At 35.4% G+C, this 24,430-nt stretch overlaps 3 protein-coding genes across 3 annotated transcripts; 2 read left to right on the forward strand and 1 right to left on the reverse strand.

Moving 5' to 3' along the window:
* The first annotated feature begins 3,968 nt into the window (after positions 1–3,968).
* On the forward strand, positions 3,969–7,148 carry LOC105973771 (malate dehydrogenase, glyoxysomal). Its single transcript, XM_012998819.2, has 9 exons — positions 3,969–4,314; positions 4,675–4,890; positions 4,984–5,298; positions 5,405–5,494; positions 5,578–5,661; positions 6,284–6,319; positions 6,448–6,537; positions 6,637–6,731; positions 6,821–7,148. The coding sequence occupies exons 1-9, from the start codon at positions 4,237–4,239 to the stop codon at positions 6,891–6,893; spliced, it is 1,077 nt and encodes a 358-aa protein (XP_012854273.1). The 5' UTR covers positions 3,969–4,236; the 3' UTR covers positions 6,894–7,148.
* A 2,039-nt stretch (positions 7,149–9,187) lies between these two features.
* LOC105978121 (uncharacterized) lies at positions 9,188–10,240 on the forward strand. Its single transcript, XM_088821092.1, has one exon. It carries the CDS (start codon positions 9,188–9,190, stop codon positions 10,238–10,240), a length of 1,053 nt encoding a protein of 350 aa, XP_088677218.1.
* Positions 10,241–19,021: 8,781 nt separating this feature from the next.
* LOC148768318 (Leucine-rich receptor-like protein kinase family protein) lies at positions 19,022–22,694 on the reverse strand. Its single transcript, XM_088821671.1, has 2 exons — positions 20,008–22,694; positions 19,022–19,648 (listed from the first exon to the last, which is right to left on the reverse strand). The coding sequence occupies exons 1-2, from the start codon at positions 22,598–22,600 to the stop codon at positions 19,200–19,202; spliced, it is 3,042 nt and encodes a 1,013-aa protein (XP_088677797.1). The 5' UTR covers positions 22,601–22,694; the 3' UTR covers positions 19,022–19,199.
* Between the last annotated feature and the right edge of the window lie 1,736 nt (positions 22,695–24,430).

Below are 24,430 nucleotides of genomic sequence, written 5' to 3' on the forward strand. Positions count from 1 at the left end.
CTACCGAATTATTACCGTACCCTACCGTACCCTACCGAAATGTTTTGGTAGGGCAACGGCACTTAAGATTATTAAAATGGTAATGCCCTACCGTACCGAAATATTATTAATAAATAAAATTTTATTTTAATAATTCAATTTATTATATATAATTGATGTTAAAAGTTCTTATATTATAATTTTATTTAAGAAATATTTTACATTAGGTAAATTTAGAACATATATTAGGACACTTATATTTTAAAAATTAATTTTGTACATTTTAAACATGTATACCTTGAATTGCTTTGAAAAAAATGATATTCAATTTAGACTTAAATAATAGATAATATAAATTGGTAATTACCATTACCATACCCTACCGTACCGAAATTTTGGTATACCGAAATCGGTATACCGAAGTTTTTGGTAGGGCAATGGTAATGGATTTCATAATACCGAAATTTCGGTATTGGTAGTGATTCGAGGGGTTTGGTACGGTTGCCCTACCAAACCCACCCCTAGTAATAGTTGTGGTAATAGAAATGATGTAGTCTATTATAAATTATTTATGTATTTAAATAATAACTATATAAAATCGTAATTCATTTCATTTAAATATAGCAAAAACTACCATATATATATATATATATATATATATATATATATATATATATATATATATATATATATATATATATATATATATATATATATATATATATATATATATATATATATATATATATAATTCCACTTTCCACCCCTTAAATAGGGTATTTTGACACCTTACACTCTTGAAAAAGTTAATAGCACTTTGCACTATCGAAATACAATAAATCATTAACAATGACATCACGAATTAATTTTTAGTTGAACTTTTATGAAGATGCAAATTGTAAAATCAAAATTTTAATTTTTTCAAAAGAAATCGAGGTTTTAGTATCTAAGAACCAATCTATTCAAAATTCAAATGAACATGTTTTCTAAATTAGGGATTCTCATATAACACAGTAAGTGTTAATACATAGAAAATTAAAAAGGAGTTACTATGTAATGCAATTCTTCTTATTGAATAAAAATATATATTTACAAACACTTCAATAAAAAAAAAAAATTTAATATCATAAATAGAATATATCTATAGCATTATATAAAATTGATGAAATCAATAATAAAAGAATGATGGAAGTAAGTTCAAACATAAGGGTGGAAATCAGACGATTCGGATCGAAATAAAATATAAAATATATAATAATATTAATATTATAAGAGTGATTTTTAGAGAAGAATTTTTTGGAATTATCCTCGAAAATTAAATTTGGATTGGAATCGACAAAAATAATTCGGCTATTCTATCAAAAATAAAATGATTCAGCTATTTACGGATTAAAGTAAATTCATTTTTTATTAAAAAAAATAATTAGTTTCTTTATTAAGAAAGAAAGCAATGAAAAAAAAATAGTAAAGCATGAAGACAAATAGAATAAAAGAAATCAGAGTAATCAAATGCATTTTTTTCTATATAATAAATACATCAATAAAAAGAGTAATCAAATGCATTCTATATACTTATACATATAAATAAAGTTTCAAGTTTTTTTTTCTTAATTCAAATTCTTCACTTTGTTTTCTTGTATATAGCTTTTGTAGAGTCACTCCAAGGCAGTTGAGATGTTCTACCACGGGAGGAAAAAATAACACTAAATCCAAAAAAAAATATGTTAAAAAAAATTCAATACACTTGGTATAGAGTAATATATGAACACATATTTAAAATAATAATAATTTAATTGTTACATCTGCTCCTCGAATAAAATCATTCTTGCAGAATGATGCCCTTTTATGCAAACCGGCGAAAGAAAGATGATTGTACTTTAGTTTTTGTCCATGTAAATAAAAATAAACAAAAAATAGAAAAATATATCCATGAGTTAAATGAGTGATGTGAGATATATACAAACATAAATTAATTTTTAATAATAAATTAACTATATTAAAAACAATAAAATCAACATAATTATGGAAAAAAATCAAACGAACACATAATAGTATACAATCTATGTAAATACGAATAAATAATAAATATGAATATTATATACTAAAGAATTTCAAAATATACAAAAAATATACAACAGAATTACGTGAATCGAATAAACTAAATCCGATGTTACACAAACAATTTACAAAAAGAAATTTACGAATTAACAAAAAAGGAAGGGGGGGGGGGGGGGTGGAGAGAGAGAGATAGATGTATGATTGAAATTGTGTAGGTGATGAATGAGATAGAATGGGTGGACTTGGTGATATTTATACTTATTTCTTGATACATATAAAAGTAAATAATATATTAATAAGGAAACAAATATTAATTGTAAAAATAAGTTATGCAATTAACTAAATATTCAGATTTAATTATGTGAAGAAATCTTTTAATTATTGATATAATTAATTACATGAATTTCATGAATAATGAAATGTAATCTTTCAAAAATATGTTGGCACATTTAACGGATTTGTTTTTTAATTTAAATAAAAAATGATTTGTTAAATGCATAGCTTACCAAATATTGCATAACAAAAAATCGGATTTTCAAATGTAATCAAAAAAATTAGATTAAATATAGAAAGCCAATCATAAAATTAAATGCATATTCGAATTTTAGATAATGTTCAAAATATATGAAATATACACACATTTATTAATTTTAATTTTAAAAATAAAAAATATAATTTCATAATACATTAAAATTAATATATTAATTTAAATTCGAATTTGTAAACACCTAAGTCTATAAATATACTATATTTCCAAGGATAAATGCAAATTAATATGATATAAAAATTTATGTAATGATTGAATTTTAATTAATTTTTAAAATATGATTGATATAATATATATTAATCAATGATATATGCTATATTTAATCATTTTCATATATCTTGATAAATTATTTTATTGATAGATTCATTTGAATTATTAATGATTTGTAAAAATATTATTTTTATATTAAATATAGCATATTAAAAATGTATTATTTGAAATACGGTATAATAGAAGTTATATATAAAAAAAATATTGTATATTTATTAAATAGTACAATTAAAAAATAAAATATTTTTTTATAATTATTTTTAATGGAATGGATATTCGAATATTCCAAAATATTGAAAATTCAAAAAAAAAAACAATTGTATTCCTTTAATTTAATATTTTACTATTAAAAAATGTTTTTTTCTGAAAATTATTTGAATATTCGTAAAAAAATTGAGTATCGTGAATTTTTTCAATAAATGTATTTTGAAATACTGAAAATATAAATAAGATTTTTTTATTTCGAATTTATAAAATATTTACTTTGGAAATAATATATATACATGTGGTAATTGTTTAAATGAGTGTATAAATGTTAAATAGGAAATAACTTAAATACATACCAAAATAAAATTGACAACTCACCAATTGGAGAATCCACCTCATCAATTGAACTCCAACTAAGCAATTTTGATAAATGACATCATCATTTGCCACATGTCAATCATTGAGGGCATAGATCCTCTTTTTATATTATATATAGATTAGAATTGGTTTTTATTTGACGATCATCTTGGTTTCTAAACTTGGGCTTGTGAAGCCCATTTTTTGGATGCTAGCATATTGAAGAAACTCCCTACGAGATTTTGGGCCAAAATATTGTTTTCCTTATTATTTCATTTTATATTAAATATTTTAAAAGTAATAATTTAAAAAAGTTCGGCTCGCCAGCTCAAGAGCAATTAAGAATAAGTTTGAATTCGATTCATGAGAAAGCAAGTTCGAGCTTTTGTTAAGTCGGCACACCTATTTATTTATTTGACCAGAAGGGTGAAATTTAATATAATTATTTACATATTTTATTAAAAAGAACCCGCTAGTTAGAAATATGAATTTATTAATTAATTTTGAATGAAAAATACGTAAAGGATAATACTAAACCAGCCCATATTCCAACACCCGAAAATCAAATCCAAATCCACGCATCCCAACGAGCCATCCGCTTGACGTGACGTCATCTTTCTTTCTCTATTTATTATTTTACCCCATCTAATATAAATAATTCCATTTGAGTACTCATATTTACACGTTATACATCTTCTTCTCCCCGTTCGCTTTCATCAGATCATATACTATTTCCCCATAATTTGAATCAGATCATCATACTATTCTCCATTAATTTGCTGCTCTGAGATTTTGGAGTAGAATTTCTGAGCGGAATCATGAATCAGGGTGCGGATATTCATCACCGGATTGCCAGAATTTCAGCTCACCTTAATCCTCCCACTAATCATCTCCAGGTCTGTGCATTATTGTTCTTTGATTCCTTATTAATTTCGCGCGCCGTGATTTAAAACTCGGTATTTGATCTAGATCAGTGTAATTGCTTAAAGTTCCCACCTTTTTTTTTAAATGTAGTTTATTCGTTTTCGTAGACGCCTTTTTGGTACGAAAATTATGTTGAAGAAATGAAAATTAAATTAAATTAAATTAGGGGAATCGATTTTGCAGTTCCGATCCTTTGAATCAAAGATGCCTTTAATTTATACGGCAGAAAAAAAGTTTTATGATCCTGCAAAATTCCTGCCAATTTCGGTCAATTTAGGGGGAAAATGTCACAATTAGGGCTGATAATTTCTGTGTGATTTCTGATTGAAAAGATGGAGGGCGGTTCAAGTTTATTGCGTGCCGATTGCCGCGCAAAAGGAGGCTCGCCGGGCTTCAAGGTGGCGATATTGGGGGCAGCTGGCGGCATAGGCCAGCCTTTATCAATGCTAATGAAGATGAATCCATTGGTCTCGGTGCTTCATCTGTACGATGTAGTCAACACTCCAGGTGTCACTTCCGATATCAGCCATATGGACACCGGTGCTGTGGTAATAACTAATATCGTAATCTTCGTCGATTTTCGTATAATTATGCTAGAACAATATTTGATTTTCAACTTGACTACATTTTTCGGTATTCAGGTTCGCGGTTTTGTGGGTCAAACGCAGTTGGAGGATGCACTGACTGGCATGGACCTTGTAATAATTCCTGCTGGTGTTCCTCGGAAACCTGGAATGACGAGGGACGATCTTTTCAACATTAACGCGGGAATAGTAAAGACTCTTTCTGAAGGAATTGCTAAGTGCTGTCCTAAGGCAATTGTTAATGTAATCAGTAATCCTGTGAACTCTACGGTTCCGATTGCAGCAGAGGTTTTCAAGAAGGCTGGGACTTATGATCCGAGGCGGCTCCTAGGAGTCACAATGCTCGATGTAGTCAGAGCTAATACATTTGTGGTTCGAACTTTTTCGTCAACATCTATAGATTTTTTTTTTCTTTTTTTGTTCTGAAAATAATTGTCAAAGATAACTGTTATTTTTTTGCTCTTTTTTGTACATTAAGGCTGAAGTTTTAGGGCTAGATCCACGGGAAGTTGATGTTCCCGTTGTAGGAGGCCATGCTGGTGTGACCATTTTACCCCTTCTCTCCCAGGTTAAGATAATAACATAATCTCACTGTTTGTTAGAGATTTCATATCTACATGTTGTCTCACTTCATTTTTCTTTTGTATTTAGATAAAACCTGCATGCTCTTTCACACAAGAGGAGACCAAGTATCTGACAACTCGCATCCAAAATGGCGGGACGGAAGTTGTTGAGGTAGGATTAAGTGTTTGGTTCGGAGGTCTAAATCAATATTTCCGATGAGCAATTTTTTAGATCTTAAATTGTGTCATGGAGCAATCTTATGTGCTAGTAATTACAAAAACATGCGTCTATCGCATCATAGAATTATGTGCCTAACATGTGTTTGAAGTTCTTAGTACCAAAATGTTCCACTATAGAATGAGTATTTTTCTGATCTTGTTTCATTTGCAAAAGATGGTTCTATGAAAAGTAGTTCTTGAGATTTAATATTGTTGAATTCTTTTATTTATTTATTTTAGGACAAAAAAGATTTTATTGATAGAGAATGTTCAATAGGGGCCTCGTTAAAACCTTGTTTGGTAATATTGTTGAACTTTAATACTTAAATTGTGCATTACTTTAATGAATGTCGGCGCCCTGTTTTGTACTCTTTGCTTTGTACATTTAAATCCTGAATATACTAGAAACTATTAGTATTAGGAACCTGAGTACATATCCAGCGAAACAATATCCTATGCATTCATATCATTCTTATGAAACAAGCTCCAACGGGATTACTCGAATAGCTGGCAGCTATCCAGCTCTTCATTATTTTCCGCAATAACTGATAATAATATACCGTCTTCTCTTGCAGGCCAAAGCAGGTGCAGGTTCTGCAACTCTTTCAATGGTAGGCTGCTATTGTAATATATATATATATATATATATATATATATATATATATATATATATATATATATATATATATATGTTAGTTGTAGAATCACGAGCAAAGTTGAAAGACATCAAATTTTGCAGGCATATGCAGCAGTGAAATTTGCCGATGCTTGCTTGAGGGGATTGAGGGGAGATGCTGGTGTTATCGAATGTGCATTTGTATCTTCTCAGGCATGTTTTTTTTTTCAATTTACTGCTTCAGTTTGTCAGATTCCCTTCCTTCACATAGGAAGATTTTTATTTTTTTAAAAACATTCTTTTAATTATCAGGTAACTGAACTTCCTTTCTTTGCTTCGAGAGTGCGTCTCGGGCGTAATGGAGTCGAGGAGATCTACCCACTCGGTCCACTAAACGAATACGAAAGGTCTTGCATGAATTTTAATTTGTCGAAGAAAATCTTCAACTTTTTATAAAAAAAATTGAAATTTAAATTATGGAGCTGTATTATATCAGGGCTGGCTTGGAAGCGGCGAAGAAAGAATTGGGGGGAAGCATTGATAAAGGTGTTTCCTTTGTAAGGAAATGAGTGCCGGAGTTTTTAAGGTTTGTCCAATGTCGATCACTCTTACTGGAATAAGTGATTAATTAGTATATGTTGTACTAGAAAAATAAAAAATAAAATAAAATGGGCTTTCGAGTTTTTCTGGAAATAAAAAAGTCGAATTTCGCTCGAGAATTCTGCTGTACTAGTGTTAGTATTTTCTCCAAAGATGACCCATTCCACAAATTTTGTAACATAGATATTAGTTAAATAAAGGTTTACTGCGGTTACATTTTTATACATACTTACAATTTTATTGCATACTTATACGGGCAAATTACGACCAGCCCTTTGAGCTACGGTCAAATTACGAAAAAAATCCATTATTGAGTAATTACAACCACTCCCAATAATTATGTATTGTCCTACTAAAAAAAAACCTCATTTACTCGATAAATTTAACTTCGTAAGGGTGGACGTGTACAACGATACATAGTTAAGAGGGATGGTTGTAATACTCAAACATGAAAGGGGTTTTCATAATTTGACCTTACCTCATGGGGCTAGCCGTTGTAGATCATAATAATAAACTTATATATGTTAATGTATAAAATATGTATATACACACACAAGATGTGTAATTCAATAAACTTTTTGCTAATTGTATTTTACTTTATCATAATTAATGTTTTTCATTCCACCATCCAAAGGGATGTGTCTGATTGCAATCAACACATAATTGGTGAGTGATTTGCGCTGATCTTGGAGAGAGAGAAAAAAAAAACAAAAATAGTGATGCACGATATAAGTTAATCATGCATATTATATCACATCTCTTTATGCAAATTATTAATTAAACAGTAATAAGGGAGTGGCAGAACAGTAAATGTTTAGAATTATTGGACTATTAATGTAAAATGCAGTAGCAAGGGGAGTATAGGACTGTAAACATTTGTGCCTTGTTGGACTCTTTTCTAGGAGATATTTTAGGTCTGGATCAAAGCCCATTTATTTTTTTAATCCAACATACAGTAACTATTATTAAGATTTTTATTCCAACATAGAGTTATTTGTTGTAAATAATATGTGTGTGTGGGGTTTCCTAACATAACCACCCAACTCCCCACTAAATCACTAACCTACCCCATGTTTTTCCATTATCTGTTAGATGGTGTTTGCAAATGCTTTTTGAAAGTGATTATGCGGTTTTTTTTGCTCATAATCTATTTTTAGGTGTTTGCAAAATCAACTTTTGCTTTTGCTTCTCTTAAAATAATGTGATTTAAGCTATTTTTTTAAAAGCACCCCTAACCCTGCTTTTTCAATTTTAGTTCATTTTCCGAAATATTTGCAAACACCCCCAACTTTTAGAAATAAGCACTTAAAACTAACTTAAATCACAATCACTAACTTCTGCTTTTAAATAATCATTTTCAAACACCACCTTAGTGGTAGAATAACCTCTTCTGTAACTTCTCTTGTAACTCCCGGTGGTTTTTACCTATATAATGGAATTCTCCCTCCCCCATATTTACACCCTTATTGATCTCTCTACGGATTTTTGTCTTTGCATTCTCTCTCTACCTTTTATTATTGTTATCATACTTTATTTTCCACAATCGATCATCAAACCGAAGAGCAATACCATTAGGGCAATTTACAACACGTTATCAGCACGAATTGCTCGCAGTGATCGTGGAAGAACAATTATTCGTGGGACTAGAATACTTCAAGAAATTGTGAGCGTGGTTCGTTTGTGAGACGGTGATCTACTTTCGTACAACGTATAATCTTCTCTATAGTATCTGAATTTTATCAATTTTTAAGTAAGCCTTAACCCCTTGAAATTCTTTATTATATGAATGCATGTTAGATAAATTCGAATTAGCATGAAAAGTTGTGTAGCATATTTATTTGATGTCTTTTGATATTTGTTTGAAAATCTCGGTTGATGTTTCGAGTACTGTATGATTCATGAATAGATTGTTATATGAGTTGTACTTTGTTGGTGAATGTAGATAAGAAGTTTATGAATTAATCTATTTGTCAAGATGAGTAATATGTAATATTCTTGTAGAATGATTTCACTATGAATATTCTGTGTACATGTTTGGACATTTAATGTTATATGACCAGTGAATAAAATCATCCCTGTGAATATTCTGTGTGCATGAAACAATCGGTTTGTCTAATAATCATGAACTGGTTGAAATATATATGAATTCTATGCGAGTCATATAAGCTATATGTGGTTGTATCACGTCATATGCAAATTTCATGACATAAAAGTAATACACAATAATTTGATTCGCATGTATTCTTTGTCTATGTACGATAGGATGGAACATTTGAGCAAACTTGATTTCACCCCTTTGAATGTATCTGGTGAGAACTACGTGAGTTGGACAATGGATGTTAAGATCCATCTCACTAGTAAGAAACTGAGGATGGCTATTGTTAAAGAAAATCTGCTTAACGAAGCCCAGAAGGCTGAAGCCATGATTCTGATTAGGAGGCACCTAGATGAGGTCCTCCGTTTGGACTACTCATCGATTGAGGATCCCCAAATACTATGGGATGCCCTGGCTAGTCGATTTGATCACCAAAAGACAATCCTCTTGCCTGAAGCAAGAAACAAATGGATTCACTTACGGTTTATGGACTTCAAAACCGCTAACGAGTATAACTCTGAAGTATGTCGCATCAAATCCACCCTGGAGTTTTGTGGAGAGAAACTAACTGATGCTGAGATTCTGGAGAAGACGTACTCTACATTCCCTGCCTCACATATGATACTGTCTCAACAGTACAGAGCCAAGAACTATACTCAGTTTTCAGAGTTGGTCACCGTTCTGCTCCTTGCCGAGAAGAACCTTGATCTTCTTTTGAAGAACAACCAGGCTCGACCAGTTGGTACTCGACCTTTGCCAGAAGCAAATTTGGTCAATCGAAATCCTCAACCTTTGCCAGAAGCAAATTTGGTCAACAGAAACAATCGTGGTGGAGGCAGAGGCCGTGGGTTCAATCGTCGAGTGAGGGAAAGAGGTAATAGGGGCGGACATGCTCCTTATAACAGGCCACCTAATGGCCCCCCACAGTATGGGCAAAGGGGGAATATGCCAAGAGGAGGTAACAATGCTCGACCTAGAGGTGTGCAGCAGAATAGAGCCCCGAATCAGAATCAAAATCAGAATAGAGATACATGTCATAGGTGTGGTGGAACTGGGCATTGGTCACGCACCTGTCGTGCGAGGAACGTTATGGTTGGTGGTGTAAATAACAATGCACCACCGGAGACCAACCTGGTTGAGATAGACGTTCTCAATGAGGAGCCCATTGCTCGACTCCCAAATCTGGGCACATCTGACCCAATGACCCAGTTTGGAATATGATTAGAATGTTATTTTATGAGTTTAGACATTATGTTCTTTTATGTTTCTAGTTTATCGGTTTTAAGTTATGTTGTTTATTTGGTCATGCTTATGAACCAATTTCGTATTTGGATTATGTTTGTGCTTTATTTTCTAGACTATATTTTATGTGGTTATGTTTTAATTATGTTTTTATGGTACTCGGTAGAGTTATCTTGTTTGGATTTTATTAAAGTATTTTAAATTGCGGATTATATGATTAGATTTATTTATCTTTCTAGACATGGCATGTGGGGATGAATGTCTGGCAGATAGTGCGACAACGCACACTATCCTTAGGGATAAGTCATATTTTGTTAGTTTCATGTCTAGTAAGACTTCTTTGACTACTATATCAGGCACATCTAGTATAATAGATGGTTATGGTAATGCCCATATTATGTTACCTCATGGCACAATTCTGACCATTAGAGAAGCTCTTTATTCTCCACGTTCCAGTAGAACGCTGCTGAGTTTTAAAGATATTCGAGCCAATGGTTATCATGTTGAAACAACTGATGAAAAGGGGATCGAATATATGTGCATCACCTCTAACGTGTACGGCCAGAAGCGTACCTTGGAAAAATTAGAGGGACTTTCGATAGGGTTATATAGGACCAAAATTCGAGTGCCAGAAGCACACCTTGTCGATTGCTCGAAGTCTAGTGATCCGAGTAAATATTTTCTATGGCATGACCGACTGGGACATCCGGGTCAAAGTGTGATGCGCCGAATTATTAACACATCTATTGGGCATCCACTAACAAATAAGGATCTTGTACACAATGATAAGATATGTGTACCCTGTTCTATCGGAAAACTTGATCCTATGCCAGCTTATGCACAAACTAGTAAAGATTCTCTTGGTTTCTTGGAACGAATCCAAGGAGATATATGTGGCCCCATCTCACCACCATGTGGACCTTTAAAATATTTTTTGGTGATGGTTGATGCTTCGACTAAGTGGTCACAGGTCGATTTGTTGTCTACGAGGAATGCTGCTTATGCTAAACTCCTCTCTCAAATAATAAGATTGAGAGCACACTATCCAGATTATCCCATTAAGTCTATTCGACTGGATAATGCTGCAGAGTTTACGTCGCGGTCTTTCGACGAATATTGCATGTCTTTAGGTATTGACATAGAACATCCTGTAGCGCATGTTCATACCCAAAATGGCCTTGCAGAGGCATTTATTAAGAATTTACAGAGGATTGCACGAACTTTGGTAATGCGCACCAAACTTCCAATCTCTGCTTGGGGCTATGCAATATTGCACGCAGCTATGTTATTACGATTGAGGCCCACTGCAACCCAACCATATTCTGCGTTACAGTTGGTGTCCGGATGTACACCAAACGTTTCTCATTTACGCACATTTGGGTGTGCAGTTTATGTGCCGATTGCTCCGCCACAACGGACCAAGATGGGACCTCAACGTAGATTGGGCATTTATGTTGGTTACATATCACCATCTATAATACGATATTTAGAACCCTTGACAGGCGATCTCTTTACCGCTCGATTCGCGGAATGTCACTTTGATGAGACCGTCTTCCCGCCGTTAGGGGGAGGAAAGAACGTTCACACTAACGTTCCTGAAGAACGGCGTGAAGTTGTATGGAATGACCCCACTGTGTCTCATCATGATCCCCCTACTTCAGTCAGAGAGTTTGAAGTACGTAGACTCATAGATCTACAGAAAGTAGCCAATAATATGCCAGACTCATTCTCTGACTTAGAAAAAGTGACGAGATCTCATATACCAGCTGCAAACGTGCCTGCAAGGATAGATGTCCCAGAAGGACAAAACGTGAGAAGGCCATCAGTCCCTGCTAACCAATCATATCTCCCTGCCCAGAAGAGGGGGAGACCAATTGGATCAAAGGATTCTCATCCCCGGAAGCGGATGAATGCCCAACAGTTGAATGAGGTTAGCAATAGTAATAATGGGATCCCACCCGATCCATCTCATGAAATAGTTCCGGACTATGGATCCGTCTTGGAGACGAAATCGGAGGACGCCTCGACATTAGTATCCATTCCCGAGAATAGAGAAATCTCGGTTAGTTATTCATGCATGAATGAGGTTTGGCATCGGGATGAAATAATCATCAATGATGTGTTTGCTTACACAGTAGCTACTGAAATTATATCGAGTGATGATATTGAGCCTCGAACAATTGATGAATGTAAACAGAGGGATGATTGGCCGAATTGGGAAAAAACAATCCAGGCTGAGTTTGACTCATTGGTAAAAAGGGGAGTGTTTGGGCCGGTAGCTCCTACACCTCCTGGAGTTATACCCGTGGGATATAAATGGGTATTCATAAGGAAAAGAAATGAGAAAAACGAGATTATGAGATATAAGGCTCGTCTCGTAGCACAAGGATTTTCTCAGCGACCTGGGATTGACTTTGAGGAGACATATTCTCCTGTTATGGATGTTATTACATTCAGATATCTAGTCAGTTTGGTTGTATCCGAGGAACTGACTATGCAGCTCATGGATGTGGTCACAGCTTATCTATATGGGGATCTAGATACAAATATATATATGAAAGTTCCTGAAGGACTTCGATTACCCGAAGCAATTAGTTCCAGACCACGGAACACGATCTCAGTTAGGTTGAGACGATCACTTTATGGCTTGAAACAATTTGGAAGAATGTGGTATAATCGCCTAAGTGAATACTTGCTCGGAAGGGGATACGTGAACAATGATATTTGTCCTTGCGTGTTTATTAAGAAAACATGTTCTGGGTTTGCTGTTGTAGCAGTTTATGTTGATGATATGAATTTGATTGGGACTTCTGAAGAAGTCCGTGAAACAGCCCAACTCCTAAAACATGAGTTTGAGATGAAAGATCTCGGTAGGACTAATTTCTGTCTCGGACTTGAGATAGTACACCGTGCTGATGGAATTTTGGTCCATCAATCGAACTACATCCAGATGATGTTAAGAAGCTTTAATATGGATAAAGCGAAACCATCGAGCACGCCTATGGTAGTCCGATCATTGGATAGGTCGAAGGATCCGTTCCGTCATGTGGAGGAGGACGAAGAAGTGTTAGCACCTGAAGTGCCGTACCTAAGTGCAATAGGCGCATTATTGTACTTAGCTCAATGTACTCGACCTGATATCGCATTTGCGGTAAATTTTCTAGCAAGGTTTAGCTCAGCACCAACACGCCGCCATTGGAATGGTGTAAAGGACGTATTTCGTTACCTTAAGGGTTCAATAGACATGGGTTTGTTTTATCCCTATGCATCATTAAAGGATGCAAAGCTTGTGGGTTATGCTGACGCTGGGTATCTGTCAGACCCACACAAAGCTCGTTCCCAAACTGGATATGTGTTTACCATTGGGAACACAGCTGTGTCTTGGAGGTCTACAAAACAGACCTTAGTTGCCACCTCATCGAATCATGCAGAGATTTTAGCACTTTATGAGGCAGTGCGTGAATGTACTTGGCTTAGAGCCATGAATGGGCATATTCGAGATTCCTGTGGATTGGCTACCACAGAAGATCCTACGATCATATTCGAGGATAATGCAGCATGCATTGAACAAATGAAGACGGGCTTCATTAAAGGCACAACACCAAGCATATAGCTCCAAAGTTTTTCTTCAATCAGCAACAACAAGAGCTCAAACAAATAATGATCCAGCAGATCAGAAGTCAGGATAATTGCGCTGATTTATTTACTAAGTCATTACCTAAAGTCACTTTTGAAAAGCATGTTAAGGCTATTGGCCTACGTAGATTATCTGAGCTCGCTCCCTTATAGACATCAGGGGGGTTAACTTGAGGGGGAGTACCCTGTAGGTACTCAGTATCCAGAAGATACCTAGATGCCCTGTTGTACTCTTTTTCCTTTTTTGCGGGATTTATTTTCCCACGGGGTTTTTGGTTACCCGCTAAAGGTTTTAACGAGGCAATATAGCTGATTGGAAAGATTGTGCGTTGTACTCTTTTTCCTAACCGAGGTTGTTTTGTCCCACTGGATTTTATTACTCGGAAGGTTTTAATGAGGCAACATGAAATGCACAATGGTGGTTTTGATAGGAATCCCCAAGGGGGAGTGTTGTAAATAATATGTGTGTGTGGGGTTTCCTAACATAACCACCCAACTCCCCACTAAATCACTAACCTACCCCATGTCTTCCCATTATATGTTAGTGGTAGAATAACCTCTTATGTAACTTCTCTTGTAACTCCCGGTGGTTTTTACCTATATAATGGAATTCTCCCTCCCCCATATTTACATCCTTATTGATCTCTCTACGGATTTTTGTCTTTGCATTCTCTCTCTACCTTTTATTATTGTTATCATACTTTATTTTCCACAATCGATCATCAAACCGAAAAGCAATACCATTAGGGCAATTTACAACATTATTATTATTATTATTATTATTATTATTATTATATATATATATTAACCATCTTTTTTACAGTGAAAAATTTGGTGAATTGTTTGATGGTGATGGAGAGAATGTTTTAAAGGGAAACAATTGAAGATAGTCAATTGACTTTTTCAGATTAAAATATATATTGATGAATGTAGCAACACTCTTTAATTTGATCATGGAAACCAGTTGTATGTTAATTAATCTTTTATTTATAAAAAGAAAAAAAAAAAAAAAAAAGTAAACAGGCAGAAAAGCAAGTATACAATATATGATATGCCGGGTCAGTGGGATGCACCAAACAAATCTCTCACTCGTTAATTACCCATACTAATTATTCTGTTTTAATCAATTTTTTTTTTCAAATTCAAACCAAATAGTATTTCAACTTTTTAATTACAAAATTCAATCAGTTAAAAAAAATACTAATTGCAAAAAGCCATAAACTATGGGGGTTAGTCTACATTACATTCTTCACAAAATATATATATTAATAAAAGAAAATGTCGGCTGCCATAAGCTCGATCTGGCAAATCCATTTCAGGTGAATTAAAATTCGTTACATACACATACATATATATATATATATATATATATATATATATATATATATATATATATATATATAATTTTTTTTTATGTCAAATCTGTAAGAATGGTGAGAAATGATATTTCACGCACATTTATTTTGACAAAAAAAGATTTCTCGAAATTTTATGCAGGTTGAAAAATAGATGACATGTATCAGTAATCAGAGTACGTATGCATGCATGCATTTTCAGTGGCAAAAGTTTGAGCAGTCAATCAAATAAATACGTACACTGTTAGAAATCATTACACGTGTATTGAATACTGTATAGTTCTAAGACACAGGGGGGCCCGGTCTGCCTAGTACGTGGCTTGTATTTTTCATCTCAACTTTTCTGCTTTAATATCAAATTTAATTAATCTACAAAATAATAATGATGTCTTACCACATGACAAACACGTGTGTGCACGTAATTGTTTTGTTACACCCGCTTGTTTTAGTTTGATTTAAGAATCTATATTGGAAAATTAATAGGGTAACATCAAATTATGAAAAAATGGTAATAATTGTCATAAATTATGAATTTTCTTGTATCTTTAATTTTACGGTGGCAAGTTCAACTTAATTTTTTGGATTTTATGGAATGTTCTTTAGTTTGTACTTGTTTTATGCGGAAATGCAATGATGCACCATAATCTGATATGTAAAAGCCAAGAGACACATTCTATGATCATTTTGTTCAAAATCATGTAGAGCTTGAATAGAGTAAAAACGGGTACAAACTAGAGAATATTTCATATAATTTAGAAGATTCTACTAAATTTGACACTGCAAGGATGAATATGTAAGAAGATTCATAGTTGAGGGATAATTATACAAACATGAGAGAATTTTTCATAATTTAACCTTACCTCAAGAGGTAATCGTAATTTACCCAATCTATATTTAAATCTTGGATATGATATTTCATCGTAACTCTCTCTCTCTCTCTCTCTCTCTCTCTCTCTCTCTCTCTCTCTCTCTCTCTCTCTATATATATATATATATATATATATATATTATGACGGTTCATAATCGAATGTCATGGGCGCATATCACGAGGCCTAGGTATGGGCGATTCAAAATTGAATATCACGATCACTTGATTTTAGGACAGCTGATACCAGATCCTACCAAAGGTATGAAATAGTGACATGCAATAAATTGGTATGATATTTCTTCTATGCGTTTAAAATGCAACGAAACGAACCAAATTAAACACGATTTGTACTTTATTAATCTTGAGATATATAATGTGAGCAGTTAAAACAAATACCATTCATTTCTCACTTCATTATCATAAAAAAGAAATTACAGTGATGCATTGAAAAAAGAAATAAACAGTATTTATTTTAACGATCCCATATATAATACACCCAAACAATAATATAGAGAGACAAAAGCACGAGCGCACGCACAAACACAGAAACAGCTATTTCCCAACAACTATTTAAAATAAATGTACCATTTTCCAAAGTGAAACCAAATATCGATAATAATTTTTGTCCTTGAAATCGGAAAAGTAAAAATATGCGGGATTGTTCAATCAATCAATCAATCCTTATAATACTTCCAAACAGCATAAATCCAACGGTTGCGGGATTGCCAACTATTTCTTGTCTAATCACTTGCCCAGCACCACCGACGATAATGCATTATTTCTATTTTATTTCTATTTTTTAATTAGATATTTACATACTTTTTGTGTAACTATATTTATTTTTAAATATTTTCATTTCGATAACTGATACATATATTCCGATTTTTTTCTGAAATTGTTTGGATTGTATGTTATTGAAATGATGTATAGATTTTTCTGGAAAATCTGGTTTCTGATCCATTTGTTTTATATCAGAAAATAATCCCGATGATTCCACATATTAATAGATACTTACTATATAGTAGAGCCTCGATTAATTACCGAGTAATAATTTATTTCAATTGTCGTCCATTTCTAGTTAGTTAGTATACTTGGCTGCATTCACAAACCAAAGGGATTATTCTAATTATTACACATACATAGGATTTCAAATAGGTTATTAATTAATGTACCATGCACGAAGTGATAATTAAATGATAATCATCTAATTTGTGGGCCCCACTTCCTTGAATCTTATATTTAAATTGTATATTCGGTCACTATCATAATTCATAAACTCTAGTGTACTGTTTATACTAACATGGAATTAACACTCTTTAATTTCATCTTGTAAAATGAAATTAATTTTAAATTTCTTTTTTTAAATTATTAAAAACAAAAAAAAAAAACATTAAATAATTATTAATTAGGTAGTGGAGAAGTATATCTTGGTTTGCTGGGAAGTACCCATATGGCAGTGAAGAGGTTGAGTATTAAATACAGGTCAGAGTCTTTATTTGTGTGGTGTTTGTAGGTGGGGTGGGGTGAGTGTCGGATATACGACAGTTAAATCTCTATAGATTAATACAGTCGAAATTAGTAAAATTTTAATAATTTAGCAAACAAAGTATTAATTTAACAAAATGTGACACGTTGCTTTTAGATCGAGACTGAGAAAGTATATTATTTAAACGAGATTATTTATTTATCGAAGTTTTAGCATGCGTTGTGTAGAAACTCCATAGCAAGCTAAGTTATTATTAATTTATTATTATATTTAATTGGCAAAAGCATTTTGAAAGGGTAATTTAGGAATGCCCACACTGAATTGTCTTGGTAACTGAAAGGAATTGCACGGCACTCCATATATTATTTAGTCAATCCCAATCTTCAAAACCAAACCCCTATTTTATTTTATTTTATTTTTTACTTTCAAGAATTCCACATTTCAACCCAAATTTGCTGTTCCAGAGGTACGGTAATAAACCATTAAGCCCTTATTTAATTATTTAAAAAGTCTTTTAATAATCAAACTTAAAATATTGTTTAAAGATAAAATTGTCTTTTTTTTTTAATCATCTCCTAAGGACAAAATTGCGGCCTTCAAGTACAGTAGAAGGCCATAATTAACCACGAATCTTATCGACCAAACATCTTATTACTCTTTATTATTTTACATGTTTATTCATCCTCTATTAAAGGGTAAATTACACACACCCCCTGAGGTAAGCTTAAATAACTGTAAGGTCCCCGTGGTATCGATAATTACACTCAGCCCCCTGAAACGTAGTCAGAAACTCTAATGGGATCATGAATTGGATACGTTATTCCGATAGGGTTCTAACGGACTATTGGTTTCAGAAAGTGGTGGAGACAACAAAGAGCTATGCGTGATTTAAGAAATGTTCGGGAATGTTCGGGGAGCCATGTCACCCCATAGCTCTTTGTTGTCTTCACCACTTTCTGAAACCAATAGTCCGTTAGAACCCTATCGGAATAACGTATCCAATTCATTATCCCATTAGAGTTTCTGACTACGTTTCACAGGGCTAAGTGTAATTATCGATACCACAGGGACCTTACAGTTATTTAAGCTTACATCAGGAGGGTGTCTGTAATTTACCCTCTATTAAATTAATCTCATGAAAAAAAAACTACTGATTTAATGAAATAGTAACATTTAATAGAGAATTTTAATTTTAGTAGCTTGTTTGGAAAAATCTAATTTGCCAACCAAATATGTTACTAACCCCTACTATTTAATTATAACGGTAACCAAACAAGTCATAACTCTGTAATTAAGCATTAATTTTCTTATCACCTCATTAATATTTTGAAATGGATGGAGTAAAATATGACATTATACTAGCAAATAGTACTACTAAATTAAAATTTAATTACTTAATTAATAAGGACAAGATATTTAAAAAAGAAAACCCCTACATGAAAGAAGATACTCCAATTTCTTCTGTACACAAACTTTCAAAGCAAATAGCAAAATGAACCATTCAACATCATAAAATGAACACAAAATTACCAAAACTACCCTTACCCCAATTCAAGGAAATCTAACACAAATAGAGACTGTTTCCCACCCTATTCAGATGCTGAGAAGATCCTGCGGTGGAGATTGACTCGGCCGAATCTGACGGTCCGCAGCAGCGGGAGATTCCAAACTACCCGAAGTGGGCGGAGGCGACTCCACCACCGTCGAATCTCCCGTTTTAGCATCCAACGCCTTGGGAAGCTCCGTCAGTATCTGCACCACCTCGCGCATCGTGGGCCTCTCGACCGCCTGCTCCTCCACGCAGAGCATCGCCACGTAGAAAACGTGCATCACTTCATGGATAGGAACCGTAGGGAGCCTCGGGTCGAGAATCTTGAGCACCCCTTCTTTGTTCCCGTTCGTCAATTTCCGAACCCACTGTACTATGTCGACACCGTCGCCGAATTCGCCCACGGGTTTTCTGCCCGTCACGAGTTCTAACAGAACCACACCGAAGCTGTACACGTCGCTCTTCTCATCCACCTTGAGCGTGTACGCGTACTCTACACACACATATAATGCATGACGATCAATTAATCAAGAAAATATTAGCTTAGGCGATATATTTAACGATTACACGGCAAGTATAGACACATAAATACTATATCTATCTTTTGTTAATAAATTCGAATCGAAAGGATAATGAATGTGCATATGCACCTAACTTTGACGGGTGGTTGAAAAGCAACAATGGCATGAAATTCGACAAAACTACAACTAAGTCATATGTTACTTTGAATAATTATGACAATTAATAGATACAAATAGCATTAAAAAGACGATTATATCCAAGAAATTAAGAAGCCTAATTATGTATCGAAAAATTCAACAAAAAAAATAAAGAAACTGATATTTCGTATACCTGGAGCAATGTATCCGTAAGAACCGGCAATAGCCGACATACATTCCGATGTACCGGAATCCTGCAAGAACTTAGCAAGTCCGAAATCGGCCACATGGGCTTCGTAATTCGAATCCAACAATATATTATTCGATTTCACGTCTCTATGAACAATCAAAGGCGAGCAATCATGGTGAAGATAGCAAAGCCCCTTTGCCGACTCGACAGCGATTTTATACCTAGTATCCCAATGCAAATGGCCCCCTTTCTTGCCGTGGAGCATCTCCCCCAAGCTCCCGTTGGGCATGTACTCGTAAACCAAGAGATTCGTCTCGTGATTCGAACAAAACCCTAACAACCTCACAATGTGCCTATGCCTGATTCTCCCGAGCGTTTGTATCTCAGCATTAAAGCCGTGGTCGTGCGAAGATCCACGTGTCATTACGGGCAATCTTTTCACGGCTACACTATCCCCGTTCGCCATCGCGCACTTGTAAACAATGCCCGCGCCTCCTTTGCCGATTATATTGTCCTCTTTGAGAGAATCCAATACGTCGTCGCAAGTGAAATCCAACCGCTGGAAAGCGGTGAGTTTCCACGCACGAGATTCGCTGGCTTTCTTTAATGATCGGGCTTTGATTATTGCGGCCACTGCGAAGAGGATCGAGCAAACGAGCAGTCCGATTACGAGTAGGAGCTTCATTGAAGGGGAGAAACTAGTGCCCTTTTCGTGGGCATGTTTTTCGGGGGTGGCCCCCTCTTTGCAAGGGGATAAATACGGGCCGCAGAGATTCGGGTTTCCCAAGAAGGAAGTGTAGTTGAAGTAACTGAACTGGCCGGTGCCCGGAACTAATCCGGTGAGATTGTTGTACGAAAAATCGACGGAAGTTAGACTCTGCATAGTGGAAATGGAAGAAGGGATGCTGCCCATTAAATTATTTCTGGACAGGTTCAGGTAGTTGAGAATCCTCATGGAGGTTATCTCCGCCGGAATGTCGCCGGAGAGGTGGTTGCGGCTGAGATCGACGAATGTTAGCAGCTTGCAGCGGCTTATCTCCGGAGCTATGGGGCCCGTAAAATCGTTGTGGCTGAAATCCATCTTCGAGAGCTGCTGGAGCATTCCTATTTCGGCCGGAATCACGCCGGAGAACTTGTTTCCGTCGAGCAGAAATTTCTGGACGCCGGAGAAGTTTCCGATGCTCGGCGGCAACGGTCCGGTGAGATGATTGTTGGAAAGACTGATTTGCCCCAGGGTTGTGGATGATGCGTCGGTCTCCGGGAAGGTGCCGGAGAGAAGATTATCTTGAAGCTCAACCTGAGTTAGCTTCGGCAGACTCAGTAGCCCTTTTGGGATGGACCCGTTTAGATAATTTTCGCCCATTCGGATCCGACTCAGTGACTCGCACTGACCCAGTGAGTCGGGAATCGGGCCGAACAGAAAGTTACCCAGAGTGATTAATGTGTGGAGCTGATTGCCGTTGCACAGATTTGGGGGTAGGTTTCCGGTCAGTTTGTTAGAACTGACATCAACTTCTTGAAGATTTCCGTTGGTTCCCAAATTCTGAGGAATGATTCCGGTGAAATTATTCTCCCACAACTGCAAAACTTGCAGTTGCGGCAACTCACCGATGAAATCCGGTATCGACCCGGTTAGCTTGTTCCTGAAGAGATTCAAGAGGGTCATGTTTTTCAGCTCCGCGAACGACGGCGGTATTCCACCGGAAAACATGTTGTTAGACAGATCCATTGATTTCAAGCTCTTCAAGTTGCCAAGCTCGGGTGTAAGGCCGCCGGAGAGACCATTCACTTGGAGGAAAAGAGTGTCGAGGTTCTGCAAGTTTCCAATCTCCGGCGGAATCTCGCCGGTGAGCCCGCAGTTGGCGGCGTCCAATCGCACCAGCTGCGACATGTTCCCGATCTCCTTGGGTATTCCGCCAGAAAAAGCATTGTAATACCCAATGTAAAGCTCCTTCAGCTGGGTCAAGTTCGCAATCTGCGGCGGAATCGCTCCGGTGAGCTCATTACCGGAAACCGCCAGGTACTCCAGATAAGGAAACAGCCCAAACTCCGGCGGGATTTGACCGGAGAAGAAATTTCCGCCGAGATGCAAATGGCGGAGATTCGCGAGCAGATACGCCTGCGAAGGGATATCGCCGGTCATGTTGTTGTTGTAGAGGTCGAGAACTTGGAGGTTTTTGAGGCGGTAGAGCTCGGCGGGGAAGGTGAGGTTGAAGACATTGTTGGAGAGGTTGAGGTACCGGAGGTTGGGGATGTCGGAGATTTGTGGAGGGATAGGGCCAGATATGGAGTTGGCGGCGGCGGAGAAGTTGACGAGGAAGCGGAGGTGGCCGACGTCTGGAGAGAGAGTGCCGGTGAGGCTGAGTTCGGAGATGTCGAGCGCTGTCACGTGCCGGCCGGTGGCGTCGCACGTGACACCCTTCCAAGCGCAATGGCTGGTGGTCGTGTTCCACGACGCCAACGCGGACTGCGGGTCGTCGGTGATGGCGGCTTTGATGGAGAGCAGGGCACGGTGTTCGGGCATCCGCGGCGGCCTTGCGGCGGCGGAACGGCTGAGGTTGAGGTGGAAGAAGAGGAGTAGGAGGAGGAAACGCATTTTGTGTGTCAGTGTGTGTGTGTGTGTTTTTTTCTTTTTCTTTTTATTTTTTGAATTTATTTTGCAGTGTCCTTTTCCGAATTTCACTCTTGTGGTGTTTGTTTTTAGAAGAGGAGAAAAAGAGTGGGGGGGGTGGGTGGGTGGGGGTAAGGGGTAGGGTAGGGGGTTGGGGGGGGTACTGTGAGCATTTTCCGATATCTTTATTTATTACTTTTTCCTATTTGTCCTTTTTCGTCATATATATTTCATATTTGCATTTTTATTTATTTTCATGAAAATGTTGGGGTTAGTTTCTAAATAATTTTAATTTTATTTATTTATTTCCAATGAGTATGAATTTTATTCTTTTTTAATATAATGAACAATATAGTATATACTAAGGATTAACATAATAAATAGCCTGGAAAAAGAAAAAAAATGAATGATTAAAATGAGCATTGTTATCTATCTATCTATTCTTCTGACAACATTTCTAAAAGTAAAAGTGAGGTTGATTCCTTGCTTGCTTTTTCCTCGGCAAAAGCCCAAAATAAAGTTTCAATTAATTTATATGAAAATTACCTACCATTTATTTGTTGGTCTATATTATTGCGAAGTACATGAAGTAATGTCATATTATGAAAAAATCTATTTTGTTTGGATAATTACAATTATTCCCCAACTTTGAATGTTATAACACTTTCATCCTTATGATGTCAAATTGAACATAATCTTGTACATTCCGTAGAATGTTCTCTAGTCCGTACTCGTTTTGCTCAAAAATGCAGTTTCTGATGCACTACAATATGATATTTATATGATTATCTTGTTTCAAAACGTGGAGCTCGAATGAGTTAAAATGAGAACAAACTGAAGAATATTTAATATAATCTAGAAGATTCCGCTAAATTTAACACTGCAAGGGTTGATATGTAAGAAAATTCATAGTTGAGGGGTGGTTATAATTATTCAAACATGAGGAATTATTTTCGTAATTTAACATTACCTGGGGTGCGTGGCTGTAATTTGCCCTATTTATTTTTAGCTCAAATTTTAGAGTAAATTGCAACCACCTCCCTGAAGTAAAGTGTAGTTACAAAAAAAACCCTTCATTTTTATAAATTACATCCAACGCCATATAGTTTGTAAATTTCTTACATTGACCCCTACTAGTATAACGGGATTGATGTAATTAGGGGTGGTAAACGAGCCGAGTCGACTCGTGAGCTCGACGAGCCGGCTCGTAAAAAACTCGAACTCGGACTCGAGGTTTTCGAGCTCGAGCTCGAGCTCGCGAGCTCGAGCTCGCGAGCTCGAGCTTTCTGACGAGCCGAGCTCGAGCCGAATTTTAGTTGTTCATCCGCTCGCGAGCCGGATTTATTATTATTTTTTTATTTTTTTTATGTTATTTTTATTTAAATAATATATAATAATTTAAAATATTATAGAAATAAATACAAATGAAAAAAATATACAATCAAATTTTAGTTTTTATTTTGTATTTTTTTAAATAATTTTTAATAATAAAATAATAATTAAAAATATTAAAAAAAAAAAAAAAAAAAAAAAAAGAGATTGGGCTCGAGCTCGAGCTCGACAAAATTAACACGAGCTCGAGCCAAAAAAAGAAGAACTCGACGAGCTCGAACTCGATTTCGACAAAATAGACTCGAGCTCGAGTCAGCCAAAAGAGGCGAGCTCGGCTCGTTTAAACCCCTAGATGTAATTATAAAAAAAATGAAGAATTTCTTAGTAAATTAACATAGGTATGCATGTTAAAAAAGGTAAGCTACTAAGCTCCTTTTTTAATAAGAAATCTCAAAATTCCCATTTTACCAAGAATTCATGTTT

Source organism: Erythranthe guttata, chromosome 8 (genome assembly GCF_056151865.1).
Source record: "Erythranthe guttata isolate IM_541 chromosome 8, IM_541, whole genome shotgun sequence".
In the NCBI taxonomy this organism is placed as follows: domain Eukaryota; kingdom Viridiplantae; phylum Streptophyta; class Magnoliopsida; order Lamiales; family Phrymaceae; genus Erythranthe; species Erythranthe guttata.